Genomic DNA, 14,875 nt, shown 5'->3' with positions numbered 1-14,875 from the left:
GAGGCGTACCGAAACAATACTGTCACTTTGACATAAACCAGCTGCTTGTGGTTTAATGGCGAGGGAATTATCCGTCGCCTTCTATGTTTGAAGTCACTCGTTCCTGACTGCAGAGTCACGATATGGGGATAATTATATCTTGGGCTATACAGTCAAATGAAAAACAACAACAAAAAAAAGTTTTCAAACATGACAGTTTACAAATTGCTGTTGCATAATTACAACGTGCCGAAGCTACATCAGCTAATATAAATCCCGTAATACATCTTGAGCAAATTAATTAATTATAATGATATTACCGTAACACTTTATGTCCATCTGTGTTGTGATGTGTTGCACTGCTTACCGATATATTAATACGAACGATAGTTGTGGGTTTGCTTTTTTTGCAACTTGCCTTTGCGTGAGTAGTTTTGGGAGTGTTAGACCCGAAGACCTAATTTGGCTTCTTGTGGTTGTTCTCCATGTGACATAGCTGCTATTCCTTGACATGACTTGCACAGTGCCTGCGTCTGGGAGAAGTGTTCTTCCCTTCGCCAACTCCAAATCATTTGGAGTTGGTGGGGGGAAAAAAAACGGAAATTTTCAGAATCCGTATGATTTGTGCGATACGGCCATATACGTAAGATTCGCCACAAAATCCGTATGAACTATGGCTAAACCGTATGAGTTGACGGGTATGGGTTAGTAGAGTTGAGACAACCAGGCAAATACTGTGCAGTGGTACATACACAAGAGGAAAAGTGGATGGCCGAAAAACTGTGCTAATCAACTGTTCCCTTCAAGATGATCTCACTTTGTGTCCCGTAACAGACATGGATGCCGCGCATCACCGTCACTGGCCCGGGGTGCTGAAGGTCATCGCGGGTTGCCACATATCCCTCTTCCAGATGCCTCTGCCCGAAGACGCTGTCCAATTGGGTGGCTCCATGAGCCTCCATGGCAATCACATGACCCTGGCCTGCTTCCACGGCCCTAACTTCCGATCCAAGTCGTGGGCTCTCTTCCACCTGGAAGAGCCCAATATCGCCTTCTGGACGGAGGCACAGAAAATACTGGAGGATGGTGAGAGAAAGCTTTCATTCCACCGACCTCTTAAAATGCCCAAGATGATGCCTGGCTCTACAATCGGTTTTTCTAACACAGGTTCCAAAGACGATTCCACATACATTGTTCAAACACTGGACTTCCATCTCGGTCACAACACAATGGTGACCAAGCCCTGTGGTGCCCTGGAAAGCCCGATGGCCACCATTACCAAGATAACCCGGCGGCGGCACGAAAACCCTCCGCACGGAGTCGCCACGGTGAAAGAATGGTTTAACTACGTCACTGCCATGAGGAATGAAGGTGACTCTGATTGTTGGTTTTCCTAATGATATATGATCAAATCTGATTACAATTTTTAAAGAAAAATGAACGTAATATTCTTTAACTGAACATTATCACAGTTGAATTCATTAAACAAGAAAAGGAACACTGATTTTGCCTAAGGATTACATTTGGCTTCTTCTTAGAAACGTGATGAATACCCCCTTGAAAGAGCGACTTTCAGCCTTTCTTGAAGCAGACTATCTTTAATGCAAAATAGCTGAGATCCCGTGAAGAAAAGAAACGTTTTACTTCCAGCTCAAAGGAGTCCTGACTCTTTCTTTTGATCACTCACTTCAGAGTTGAACTTGCTAAGGAATGTGGAAGCCAACAACCCAGAGAGTGGAGCCGCTGCCAAGAGCTCCAGTTTGCTGAGTAGCTTCCGCAGCAACTCCAGCTACAACCACGAGACTGAGACCATCTTTGCCCTTCCCAGAATGCAACTGGACTTCAAGTCCATCCATGTGCAAGACCCTGATGAGCCTTCTCTGTCAGGTGGCGTACATTTTCAAAAATACACGAAACACAAGTAGCCCATCCTGAACAATGTCTCTGAGTAATCAAGTACCGTATTTTCTGCACTATAAAGCGCTTCAGATTATAATCTGTACCTTCAATGACTGGCCACAGTCAAACCTCGGTTTTCATCCATAATCTGTTCCAGAAGGTTGTTCGAAAACCGAAACCACACTCTTCTTCAAATAAAAATGTTTCCCGAACACGTCTGCTCGCAATGGAAAGCAACACGAGGAAGCGTCACTTCCTCGAGGAAGGAATGCGAGAGGAGTCAAATGGTGCATTCAAGGGCGCTCAGTTCGTTCGAGAACCGAAATTTGTTCGTCATCCGAGGCATGAAAAACCCGAAATTTTTGGTTGAAAACCGAATTGGTTGAGAACCGAGACGTTCGAAAACGAGGTTCGACTGTGCGTATATATATATGGCGCCACTTTTATGTAAATTAGCCCTACTGTTACGCACCTAAAGTTACATAATAGTCCCAAACAACTCGCTCGCATACATTTTTTCGGAATAATGGAGATGACAAAAGACTTAGTTGGTTGTTTGATTTCACATTTGATGGGAGGGCAGGCATTCTCGAGACCCCTCTACTCGACTGTATTTTTTGTTCGACAAGCAATTAAAAAAAAGAATGGTCCCTTTAATCTTTTCAGGGATAGCGGTTACTATAGTGGGTAGCTTATCATGTAAACATGTTACAGGATGCATGAAAGGGTTATTAATATGTATTCCTGCTAGGAAAAATATTTTCCAAAGTGTGAGAAAGCGGAATCCTGGAACAGAGCCTCCACAGTTTCAAGCCCTCGATCAGTTCCAGTGACCGCCTGTGTGTGTTGTTTTTAATCGTGACTTAATTTAAAGGTCACCTTAATCCAGGGGTGGGCAAACTTTTTGGCTCGGGGGCCGCATTGACTTTTAAAATTTGACAGAAGGGCCAGGTCAGCACACGCTATGGTACATTAAAAAAAAAACTGCATTTGTTGACAGTCCATATCAAACATCAACAGAACAAAAGCATGAACGTACTGTATTAATATACTTTTTTAAAAGACAACAGTGTTGTTGATGACCTATTTCAGCCTGTGCATTGCTGCAGATGGGTTGTGATCAGACCAGTAGAAGTAGAGCGATACAGAGGTCCGAGGTGGTCGATAAGATTCCCCCCCCCCCCTGTGTTCTGCAACTTCAAGTCAATGCGCCACCTGGCGGTGAAATGCCTGTCATTACAAGTCCAAATAAAATGAATGCAATCATTCACATCGAACCTTAATTGTGGACCGACTTTCGGTGGGCCGGATTAAAAAGACCAACGGGCCGGATCTGGCCCGCGGGCCGTAGTTTGCCCACCTCTGCCTTAATCCCATTGCTGGGAGAGTCGATTTTTCCAACATGTCAACGAACATACGGTATGTACGTTTGTGTATTCCTAGATTCCAACAGCAAACCAAAGGTAGAGTGCAGCGTGGTGACAGAGTTCACAGACCACATCTGCGTGACTATGGACGCCGAGCTCATCATGTTTCTTCACGACATGGTGTCTGCCTACCTCAAAGAGAAAGAGAAAGGTTTGTGGTCCAATCCGCAGTACCCACGAGTCAACCACTAAGTGAAACACATCAAGAGTGATAATTGTCGATCGAAAGTTTCACAGAAAGGTTCTGTCTTCTTCCCGGTAAAATGAGGAAACAATATCAGGCATTGCACACATCTGCCTGTGTCTGTGCGCGCGCATTTGCGGGTGCGTGTGTGGCGAGCGAATAAAAGGGGGTATTATTTTTTCACGCAGCAGTACGGTTAGAAGGAGTGACATCATCTACATTTTGATCAGTTTCTCTTTCTCAAATGATCAAATGACCACTATTAATTAGGGCCAGGCCAATAGCAATTTTTTTTTTAGGCCAATTTTTGGCAGGTGAAAAAAAAAAAAGTTTTTATTTTATCTTAACCTGCGACTTTAGATTGTGTGTAAAATAGAGACATCCTGGTCAGATGCTTGCACAACTAGCATTGTTGACCCCAGGCATTGTTTGCCAAAATTAAGATTTGCTTTGTTTTGAATGGCAGATCCGTAGAATGACCTTATCAACACATTTCATGATGCCTACCTGGTTATCGAATATATTTCTGTGTTATAAATAACGGGGTCAGTGTTAATCGGCCCATCAATGGATTAATTGGTCAGGCCCTACAATTAATTAAGATAGGATAAGAAAACCTTTATTTGTCTCACAATAGAGAAATTCCCAATTTACAGCAGCAAATTGTGAAAGGGAGAAGTAGAAGAACAAAAAATATATATATAAATATATAAAAATATAAAATTGCCTGGCAACCGATTCAGGGTGTCCCCCGCCTACTGCCCGAAGACTGCTCGGATGGGCTCCAGCACCCCCCGCGACCCTGGTGATGATAAAGCGGTTCAGGAAATGAATGAATGAATAAATATAAAAACATATTAAAAATGGGTGAGTCCAGGTTTTCAGGTCTGTCTATTCAATAGCCTGGCAGCAGTCGGCAGGAAAGAGCGGCGGTACCTCTCCTTCTTGCAGCAAGTGTGTATCAGTCTTTGGCTGAAGGAACTGCCAAGTGGGTCAGGGTGGCCTGGAGGGTGTGGGAAGGTCGGCCCATCATAGCCGTTAGCTTAGCTAGCATCCTTTTGTTGCCCAGAGTATCCAGGGAGCAGCCCAGGACAGAGCTGGCCCTCCTGACCAGTCGCTCCAGTTTGTCTCTGTCCCGGGCTGAGATGCTGCCTGACCAGCAGACTATGCCATCATGAATGGCTGAGGCCACCATAGAGTCATAGAAGGTCTTAAGGAGTGACCCCTGAACTCCAAAAGAGCTCAGTTTTCTGAGCAGGACGCTCTGCCCCTTCCTAATCAGAGCGTCCATATTGTTATGATTCATTGCGGAATTGACATTGTGACCATTGAAGTCGTACCTCTGCGTTGCTCTGTCGATTCTCTAGCTGAAACGAAAAAGGTGAGAGGTCAAGCTGTTTGTTCACACCAATCCAGGCAAAGAATAGAGGCCGCTTTATTGCATACAAGGTTTTCTATTCACTTCCGGAGAAAACATTTGTTAGAGGAGGTCAATAGAGCGTGCAAGGCAACAGTTGTACATGTCTCGGTCTTCACTCTCTCCTTAGCCCTTTTCGCCCCGCGGATGTTTGTGGCTCGGCCAGGCCAGAAGAGCCCCACGGCCGTGCACGATAACGGCTCCACAGACGGGGACAAAGACGACGGCATCAACTACATGACAGTGGACTGGAGGGAGTTCATGTGCAATACCTGGCACTTGGAGCCCACTCTCAGGTCAGTTGGCATTCATCTCCTTATACATACACGGCTGTGCGCACGCGCGCACACACACATTCATTTTTTAGTATCCTTTTTCAAGCGACCCTATGGAATATTCACATTTTCGAAGAAATCTGAATTTTCCGCTCACTTCAGGCTCATCTCCTGGACGGGCCGCAAGATCGACCCAGTGGGAGTGGACTACATCTTACAAAAACTGGGCTTCCACCACGCCAGGACTACCATTCCCAAGTGGCTCCAGAGGGGCGTGATGGACCCGCTGGACAAGGTGCTGTCGGTGCTCATCAAGAAGCTCGGCACGGCCCTGCAGGATGAGAAGGACAAGAAAGGCAGGGAGAAAGAGGAGCACTAGCGCCGCACCGGACGCCAACGCTGGATGGCCGTTTTTCCTTCCGTTCTTTTCCAACCTGGCTGAGTTCAGCGTGGCTGTTGACCGCGGTGTGCGTCACCAGCGGCAGCTGCGGCGGAGGCTTTTGCAAGGATGTCATCAACGCGGAACCTCTTTTGGAAAAGAGCGGCAATTGGCATCGTATGTTTTGGTTGCTTTAATGGTTCCAACCCGGCCTCTGACATGATCCCATCTGGTCCTTTTGGGAAGGCTTTCCAGTATTTAACGAGAAATGATTTCTTCAAACATTGCCTTTTCTTTGTTTCCCTCTGGAACACATGGTAAATGATGCTTTACTGTCTTTATTTTATGTTGTGTTTAATCGTTTGGATTTTTGTTTTCCCCTTGATGTGAACAAAATGAGCACTGGGAGATTCGGGCATGATCTGTCTTCAGGACATCAGGAATCTGTTATTATTATTATTATTATTTATGGGTATGCGAAATGGAAATCTTGTAACATGGATTGGCTTGATGTGTCAAGCTTGTTTTTGTTTTTAGTCGGTGTATATAATTACATTTCGTAAATGTGTTGATTTCCTAACTTAATAAAATAATGCCACTGGATTTTATAGAAGTGTTCTGCATTTTATTTTTGAAAGGCTCTGAATTCCTTCACAAGTACCTTGAACTAATTTTAATTACAGTTGGGGATATAAAGGGTGTTCCAAAAGTCGTGGGTACATTTTGACATTGAATATCTCGGAAACTATTCAGGATATAAAAATGCGTCTGGTGAATTCAGAAAGCTTGTAATCTCAATTTTTACATGGAATGTTGAAAGATGTTCAATGTGAGCGCCATTGGTCACACGACACACATCAAGCCGATAGTCACATTCTTGCCAAACGCGTCCCAGCATTGCATTGTCAATGGTTGCAGCAGCTTCTATTATTCGTGCCTTCGGCTTAAAGCATAAGCACCCATCCGTTATGACTTTATCATGCCATCTCACTATGGACTTCCTCTCTGGTGGCTCCTTTCTGAATTTTCTGCGAAATGCATGTCCATGATTCAGTTTTTGCAAATTCAAGCACACAAAACGCCTTTTCTGGTTGAGTGAACGCCATTAATGGGTCTGAAAAGAAATTTAAAAAAAAACCAATTGCCTTACGAAAAACTTAATGTAATTAGCTTTAAAATGGAACGACTTTTATCTTACTACCATTCGTAGTTAAGGGGATATGGGGACTTCAAATGTGCCCGAGACTTTTGGAACTCCCTGTGCATTCAAATGGCTGCTAAAATGTCCCCTGCAATTTCAAGTGGCCCAATGATGTCATCACCAAGGTTACAGCAGAGCTCGCACTTGAAACTGACTTATGAGCTTTCAAACATCTTCAAAAAAATTCTCATTGTGGGAAAAGCTTTTTCTTAGGCCCACGGATAAAATGTGGTCTTTAAAAATTGTTGAGCCGTGCTCACTGAAAGTGACGTCACAAACTGACAACGTTGGACAAATTATTTGATGCTCAGGCAAATTTAAGACCTGGTTTAACACTAACAAGTTTGGTTACACTTACAGTACACTGATGAGCCACAACATGATGACAAGTCGCACAAGTTTATGACATCCAAGAGAAAAGCTCTATCGAATATTCCGCTTTTAGCACTGGTCAACAGCAATTTTTAATTAGAGATGGCTTTAGGTGTCCCTCAACATATTTTTGAAATTGATTTCAAAGTCAGCACATCAGCGATTTTGAGATTTTTCTGTTCGAATTTCAATCTATAAAAACTTGTGCCGTATGTATTTTACTGTGCATTTTAATTTCTGATGATGACGTTTCAGAAAAAATGCACGTGTTGCTCACCAATTCATTCCAAAATATTACTAATCATATTACTATCGCATATATATTAATTTTCTATCATTGATATGAAAACCTGATGCGCAAGAGAAAATAGGGAACATTTGGAATCGGCGCAAAAAAAAATATCTTGAAAGGTTTACTTGCATCTCTGATTAATTTGTGTCAGCTAAAAACATTTTAAGGTTTATTGCATACTGTAGTGTCAACAGAGTTTACGTAGCTTCAAGCTCCAATAGCGCAACGTCAAAAAAAAAAAAAAACCAAACATGGATTGTAGCGCAGTATGCAGTCAAGCCGAAAGGGAATCACATCAGATCATGTTGAGTGCAGGAGTTCCCCAAAGTTCAAGGGACGCGAATACTTTTACAAGCCACTATATTTGAAGCAAAAGTGTGTTGGCTGCATTAAGATGACCAATTCTTTTTTTTTTCTGGCGCGTCAGACTAAAACATTAAAATGTCGCGTCTCAATGTTCCACTTCTATGGATAGGAGTGCAAATAACTTTTTGTATTCTCTGGTGGGGTTTCACCTCAAGAAGAACAGGTAAGAAGTCGTTTTAGCATCCTGCTGAATAAACAGCTCGCTGCAGACACAAATGGCTTCACGAAGTTGCATCAGCGCGGGATCAAAGTTGAATTTCAAGTACAATGCTCAAGAGTCAGCAAGCTACGACGCTCACGGTTGTCTCCAGTGGAGTGTGATGAGACGTATCCGAGGCCACTTCAAGGGGCTTGTGTTTACGCGCATAGAAAGCCGTGTACACAACTCACTGAACATTTGAAAGCGGCACGTCACTTCTTAAACCGTACATGTGCTCATGTCTGAGCACGGATGTCTGCAATTTAACAGGAGAAAGCGCTGCATATTGTCATAAGACAAGCCTCTTCAGGTCCACGTACTGTACATGTGTCCGAAAAATAACACAAACTGATTTTATTCAGATTCAGAAAACTTTATTTATCCCCGTGGGGCAATTACGAGTTGTGCGAGAGCGGCTTATTATAGAGACGGTCAGAGCAAAGAAAGAACATGGGATGAAAGTAGGGCTGTAGGCTTAGCACTTGAAGTCTTGAGGTAGTGGTTCCAGCAACAAAACAGTATTGCACATCGAGCGGTATTGCACAGTAAGGACACAGTAAAGACAGTATTGCACAGTGAAAACAGCATTGCACGTCAAAAGTATTGCACCATAAAACCGTATTGCACAATGGGGTGTGCGAGTTTGTGGTGGGGGGGGGGTGGTGTTGGGGGGGGGGGTTCCTTGGAATAAGAGTTTAGACAGATTTACCCTGTGGACAAAAATGTCCGGGCGGCCCGGCAGTCCAGTGGTTGGCTCGTTGACCTCACAGTGCAGAGGTCGTGAGTTAGATCCCGGCTCTGGCCTCCCTGTGTAGAGTTTGCATGTTCTCCCCAGGCCTGCGTGGGTTTTCTCCAGGTACTCCGGTTTCCTCCCACATTCCAAAAACACATTTATGGTCGCTTAATTGAACACTCTAAATTGTACCTAAGTGTGATTGTGAGTGTGAATGGTTGTTGGTCTTTGTGCCCTGCGATTGGCTGGCAACCGATTCAGGGTGTCCCCCCCCCCCCCCGCCTACTGCCCGAAGACGGCTGGGGTAGGCTCCAGTACCCTTGTGAGGATAAAATGGATGCATTGATGAACAACCAATTTACAGCAGGGCACATTAAAATCCTTTTAAAACATAACGGACTGATTATATAATGCCTCGGAAAAACAAGTGACAGTATTTCCCAGAACTCTTGAGTAACAAATTATTTTTCAAATCAGTGATGAAAACAATGCACAAATGTTCTCTTTTAAATAACTGAATAACCAAAGTAAACCGAAGCAGTCCATTCGATGTGTGTTTGAAATGCGATGCAGTGCATAAATCACTTGGACAAAGTGTTTCCCTGATTAGATGCTCTCACAACATATCTGACCCATTTTGATGTATTTGCATCTTATCATAGTGATAGAACTGGCTGAAACCGGCATCCCATTTCTTGTTCAGTGATCATCAATCGATGACATTCATGTGTTTGGTCTCTGTTGTTGCTGCTGACTTCCAGAAGCTAACAAATCTACAATATCAGGGGAAGAAAACCCAAACTTTTTTTTTTCTTTTTTGTTTTGTGACGACGCCCACCGCGCCAACCAAAGACAAGATTGAATCTCAGAGTCACTCTAGTGTGGAACGGTTTATTTAAGCGTTGGCCACTGATTCAGGCGCATGTATGGGCTGCTCGTGAAGAACACGCGCCAAGCTGAAGCGTGCGGGTAAAAAAGTGCAAAAGGTTTTACTGTTGACTTTAGCCCACACAGAATGGCTTGTTACGCAATGTTATATTTTGGCATGGTCGTCTTCTGCATTTTTTCCACAATTATGTCAACAGATGAGGTCAACTTCCTCAACGGTAAGTACACACATTCACACACACGTACTGTACACTCACACGCACACACCACCCATTTCAGCATCCTTTATTCATTCGAATGAATTGGGAAATAAAAGCTATAGGGGAAATGCCGGTGACTCTCAGAGACAGTAAAATATTAGCGACTGCGCATTTTAGGTTGATTTCTTGTATTTATCTGTCAGCAACACCACTTTTTTGTTTTTAGGAATGGACGCAAATTGAGAAAAAGTGCACACCCCTGATAAATACTGCGTTTGTGACGTTAAGTAGTTCATGGTGTAGTGCTTCTTAAACTGGGTTCGATGGAATCCGAGGGGTTCGGTGAATCAGTCTCAGGGGTTCGACAAAGCCTCTGCCACGGAGGTTAAGAAACACCCGACTCAACATGACAATTAGTTATGACACGCCCGCATGGCCATCCGGCTGGTTGCCAATTAAAAAACTTTGTACTTAGAGTAATTGTGTTTACTTTTTTTCTGTTTTTAAGAAATGCATTTTTTAATGTTTTGAATTTGTCAAATTTTTCACTAATGAAGAGTTCGGTGAATGTGCATATGAACTGGTTGGATTCAGTACCTCCAACAAGGTTAAGAACCCCTGTCCTGGAGGCTTTGCTTTGTAACAATATTTTTTGAGGGGTTGGGGGGGGGGGATGCAGACGATGTTTTACACCTCCTGACAGATACCTTCTCACTGAATGCTTTTTTGCTTCCATTTTCTCTTTTGCTGTATGATGAACCCGATACGAGTAATTGCCACCACCAAATTAATAAAGAGAAGTATATATTTCGTTGCTTTGTTAGATAAATTCTACTTTTACTGTACATTTTATCGGTCAGATGCTGTTCTCTTATGTTAATAAATTGAGCTGAATCGGCTTTCGCTGTGCATAGATTTCGCTGACAGAGACTTTGCACTCCTTCCAATCAAATCATGTGTTGTCATCTACCTTACAGCTACATCCGTTCGAAAATTGATTTTGTCATCATATGAAGAAAGTCTTCAAATGCTTGATGAAAAATCCTTTCAAACCATACAAAGGTAATCAACGAGCAAAGTGAATCCTATCGTCTGTCACCGTTTCGGTGGAAAAATGCCTCCCCAAAAAGGAGCCACGTTCTGTAGAACTTTGCTTTTCTTATCGTTTGTGCGCATAGACGAAGTTCACACGTGTCCTCCGTGCATGGCTTTTCATTTCGTCGACAAACTGAGACAGAGACCCTCGAGATAGGACATGCTGCTGAGGTTTTCCAATTAACTCTGCAAGGCCTTCACAAAAAACTGAAGCAGCGGTACAAAAGAGATATCGCAGCAAATGGTAGGATCATATTTTAATTGTAAAAAAACAAAACACGTGAGGGAAGACGATTAATCTTATGACTTCCTCTCAGTCGAGCGTTATTTTTCTTTCCGATGCGCTGATGAACTGCTCTCTTTTTTTTTTTTTCAAAGCTTTGCTATCATGGGAGGACGTGGAGCTGATCGCAGAGCTGTCAGGATGTCCACCTCCATCGCATCCAGCTACTTGCCAGTATAGTTACCATCGCAAGTATCGTTCCATAAACGGCATGTGCAACAACAGGTACTGTCGTCAAGTGACGTCAATGCATTGATGCACACAAATCTTCATCCATCCATCCATTTTCTGATCCGCTTATCCTCACAAGCACGCGGGGCATTCTGGAGCCCAGCCCAACTGTCTTCAAGCAGTAGGCGGGGTAGACCCTGAACTGGTTGCCAGCCAATCGCAGGTCACACGTAGACCAACAACCATCGGCTCTCACATTCACACCTCTGGAAAATTTTGTGTTCCATTAAATGCATGGGAGGAATGTGGGAGGAAACCAGAGTACCCGGAGAAAACCCACGCAGGTACAAGGAGAACATGCAAACTCCACACAGGAAGGCGGGATGGAACCCTGCACCCCTGCACTGTGAAGCCGACGCAAATGAGTCGACTACCAGACCGCGCACACAAATCTTAAAAAGTGAAAAAAAAACCCAACTACATTGAGAGTCCATCTAAAATGTGGTGGACTATATCACTCTTTGTCACCAAATACAATGTGGATCCACAAGCTGAACAATGTGCTCACTCTCACTGTGCGGGCAATGCAACAGTCAGCCAAAACAAGTCTGATTGCATCCATCCATCCATTTTCCGAACCGCTTGATCCTCACTAGGGTCGCGGGGGGTGCTGGAGCCTATCCCAGATATCTCCGGGCAGTAGGCGGGGGACACCCTGAATCAGTTGCCAGCCAATCGCAGGGCACACAGAGACGAACAACCATCCACACCCACACTCACACCTAGGGACAATTTAGAGCGTCCAATCAGCCTGACATGCATGTTTTTGGAATGTGGGAGGAAACCGGAGCACCCGGAGAAAACCCACGCAGGCCCGGGGAGAACATGCAAACTCCACACAGGGAGGCCGGAGCTGGAATCGAACCCGGTACCTCTGCACTGTGAAGCCGACGTGCTAACCACTCGACTACCGGACAATACAATACAATACATGCTGATTTATATAGCGCTTTCACAACATATATATATAACAATATATGTAAAATCACATCTTGGATTGGATTGGATACACTTTATTGTCAAATGTACTGTATGTGTAACATACAGCACAGATGAAATTTCTTCCCACATGATGAGAAATCTTTGTCATTTGTTTGTCATTGCTTGTGTATTCTTATGACACGTGACCTCAAGTGCCAACTCCACCAATGCCTTATGTGTTCACCATTTTACATTAAAGGACTACAAGGCACACATGGCATTCAAATAAGGGAGAAACAAAAGGAGGCAGTTGCAGCACTGGCCCCTCACAAACAACCGGGCTCAGTAAGCATTTATTTCCATCCACTTGTTGAGTCTGGTCCTTCTGGTCCTCGTGACATAAAAAGTCGCCAAAAGGTGAACAGAAAGCAAACCACAGAGTTAATCTTTGGTGAAACCAAACTTTTGTGTGATTTTTCACTGTGCCAAGTGATGCCATCCATGATGGTGGTGTCGGACTAAATTGAGAGGCATTTCAATTCAGCGGCATTTAACTACTGAGGTTTCAATGTTGTTCATCAAATATCAGTCTTCATTTTTGGTTTTTTTTGCCAGGAACAATCATTTCTGGGGAGCAGCCAACATCCCTTTAAAAAGGTGGCTTCCACCTCAATATGAAGATGGAGTACGACAACCCAAAGGTTGGAATGCAGGAAGGCTCTATAATGGATTTGAGCTTCCCAAGGTAATCCGCAAATACTTTATATATGTGTGTGTGTGTGTATATATATATATATATATATATATATATATACACAGGTATACCTGTATATATATTTTTTTTTTTTTAAACGAAGCATGCTTAACCTGCCGCGTGAGTTAATGTAACATTCAATGTATTTTTAAGATGGGTTTTACAGCAGCAATTTCAAAACAGCAGATTTTTGGGTGACAGGTCACGATTGTTTGAACAGGCCGATGAATTAAAAGACACATTTATCTTGAAATGATCTTTGTTCCATTTGTGAATACCTATTATGTATTCAGCATTGAATTGTCAGTGTTATCATATACTGTACTTCACAGCCATCAAAAATATTGAGGGTCTTGTTCTATTTTGTCCAAGATGCATATTTACTATGTTTAAGAACACTACTGGCATAGTGACAAATTTTTCAAAGTTACAAACTAAATTCCAATGAATAGAATACTTGTAAATCGACCTATTGTTCCAACTATGTTCGACTTATTTTTCCTGACGGCGTACATTAAACAAGCAGGTAGCCGAGCCGCAGAAAAGTGCCTCAAGCATTTTATTTTGAAACAAGGTCCCGAAACTGAATCACTCGAGGACTTCTTTCACCTCTACTCATAAATGAATGAAGCTGTCACCTTTGATAGCATCATCAAAATGAACTACGAAATCAAGAGATACACTTCTTCGTCTGTCGATGAAAGAAAGGTGAAACCAAACTGTTTGGGAGATCCTTCGCCATGCAGAAAAATAAAGACCCATAAAGAAGTTTCACCAAGTGAAAGAAATTAAAACAAAAAACAAGTGAAAGAGGTGGCACCGAAAGACTGGAAAAACATAAAAAGAACAAAAAAAGAAGAAATCGGTCATTGGGTCACAGGTTTGATGTACAGACATTATTGCAAGAAAGGTCCACAACTAAATAGTAAGTCATATTCACTTGATTACCTGTCTTATCAGTATCAGTAAATTTGCCAACTTCAAAAAAAGGCTGGCTTTTCCATTACAAATAAAGCTGCAGAACTTTATTCTAAGTTCAACTTTGGGTCTGTCTCAAAATCATGTTTAATGCCAAAATGTTGTTGTTGTTTTTATTTATTTATTTTTTTGTCAGAATAAAACACTTTCGGATATTTTTTAAAGGGGAGTCGATATCAGGACTTTTGATTCCTGGCGTATTGCAGGCCTGCAAATAATTTATTTAGGTCTGTTATCACTAAAAGTACTTACATGATTTCATGTTGGATTTCAACAGCCAAAGGAAGTCAGCATAAAGATCATGGGGAGTTCTATCAAATGTGAAGACGATGCCTACTCTCACATGCTTGTGGAGTGGGGCCAATACATTGACCATGACATAACGTTCACCCCTCAAAGCCCCGGGAAACCCGGAGATGACTGCCTGAACTCTTGTAAAAATGTACACCCCTGCTTTCCAATCCAGGTAAACTGTAACCAAAACAAATATTCTGCCGCACCTTTACCAAACCGTTTCTTATACTGCCTTCCAAGTAATTCTTGACTAAGTGGAGCTGATCTATGGCAGTTTTGCAAATACTGTTGGTCCTTGGACACTAAACGTCCCAGGGCCAAGCCATTTGGCTATCATACATAGAATGCCCAAAGGGAAGCCAACTGGCTGGATTCGTTTCACCATTGATCTGCAAATGAGGAAAATTCTGGTGTGAACAACACAACTCAGCAATGACTATTCGCATGCTAACGTGTAGAAAACCACCACATTCCATTTGAACAAGGTGGGGGAAGCGCCTCACCTTGC

The 14,875-nt window shown here is 43.0% G+C and overlaps 2 protein-coding genes across 9 annotated transcripts in view; both read left to right on the top strand.

Annotated features, from left to right (window-relative positions):
• bltp1 (bridge-like lipid transfer protein family member 1) overlaps positions 1–6,163 on the top strand; it is an 88,959-nt gene extending 82,796 nt beyond the window's left edge. For all 5 annotated transcript variants that reach the window (XM_086128047.1, XM_086128050.1, XM_086128049.1 and 2 more), the window contains 6 exons: positions 814–1,065; positions 1,147–1,350; positions 1,672–1,866; positions 3,322–3,456; positions 5,037–5,202; positions 5,344–6,163. In XM_086128047.1, the coding sequence (XP_085984173.1) occupies positions 814–1,065; positions 1,147–1,350; positions 1,672–1,866; positions 3,322–3,456; positions 5,037–5,202; positions 5,344–5,560 (1,169 nt within the window). In that variant the 3' untranslated portion in view covers positions 5,561–6,163. The remainder of the gene's footprint in view (positions 1–813; positions 1,066–1,146; positions 1,351–1,671; positions 1,867–3,321; positions 3,457–5,036; positions 5,203–5,343) is intronic.
• Positions 6,164–9,636: 3,473 nt separating this feature from the next.
• Positions 9,637–14,875, top strand: part of tpo (thyroid peroxidase) — a 28,062-nt gene continuing 22,823 nt past the window's right edge. For 2 of the 4 annotated variants that reach the window (XM_086127266.1, XM_086127263.1), the window contains exons 1-6: positions 9,637–9,829; positions 10,789–10,873; positions 10,990–11,150; positions 11,285–11,414; positions 12,957–13,086; positions 14,351–14,539. In XM_086127266.1, coding sequence (XP_085983392.1) covers positions 9,739–9,829; positions 10,789–10,873; positions 10,990–11,150; positions 11,285–11,414; positions 12,957–13,086; positions 14,351–14,539 — 786 coding nt within the window. In that variant the 5' untranslated portion in view covers positions 9,637–9,738. The remainder of the gene's footprint in view (positions 9,830–10,788; positions 10,874–10,989; positions 11,151–11,284; positions 11,415–12,956; positions 13,087–14,350; positions 14,540–14,875) is intronic. The other 2 variants (XM_086127264.1, XM_086127265.1) reach the window with 2 other exon arrangements.

The sequence above is a fragment of the Hippocampus guttulatus genome, chromosome 13 (assembly GCF_054856545.1).
Source record: "Hippocampus guttulatus isolate MCC_2025c chromosome 13, RoL_Hgut_1.0, whole genome shotgun sequence".
Classification (NCBI taxonomy): domain Eukaryota; kingdom Metazoa; phylum Chordata; class Actinopteri; order Syngnathiformes; family Syngnathidae; genus Hippocampus; species Hippocampus guttulatus.
Note: the sequence above shows the minus strand (reverse complement) of the source record. Positions and strands in the feature narration are given on the sequence as shown.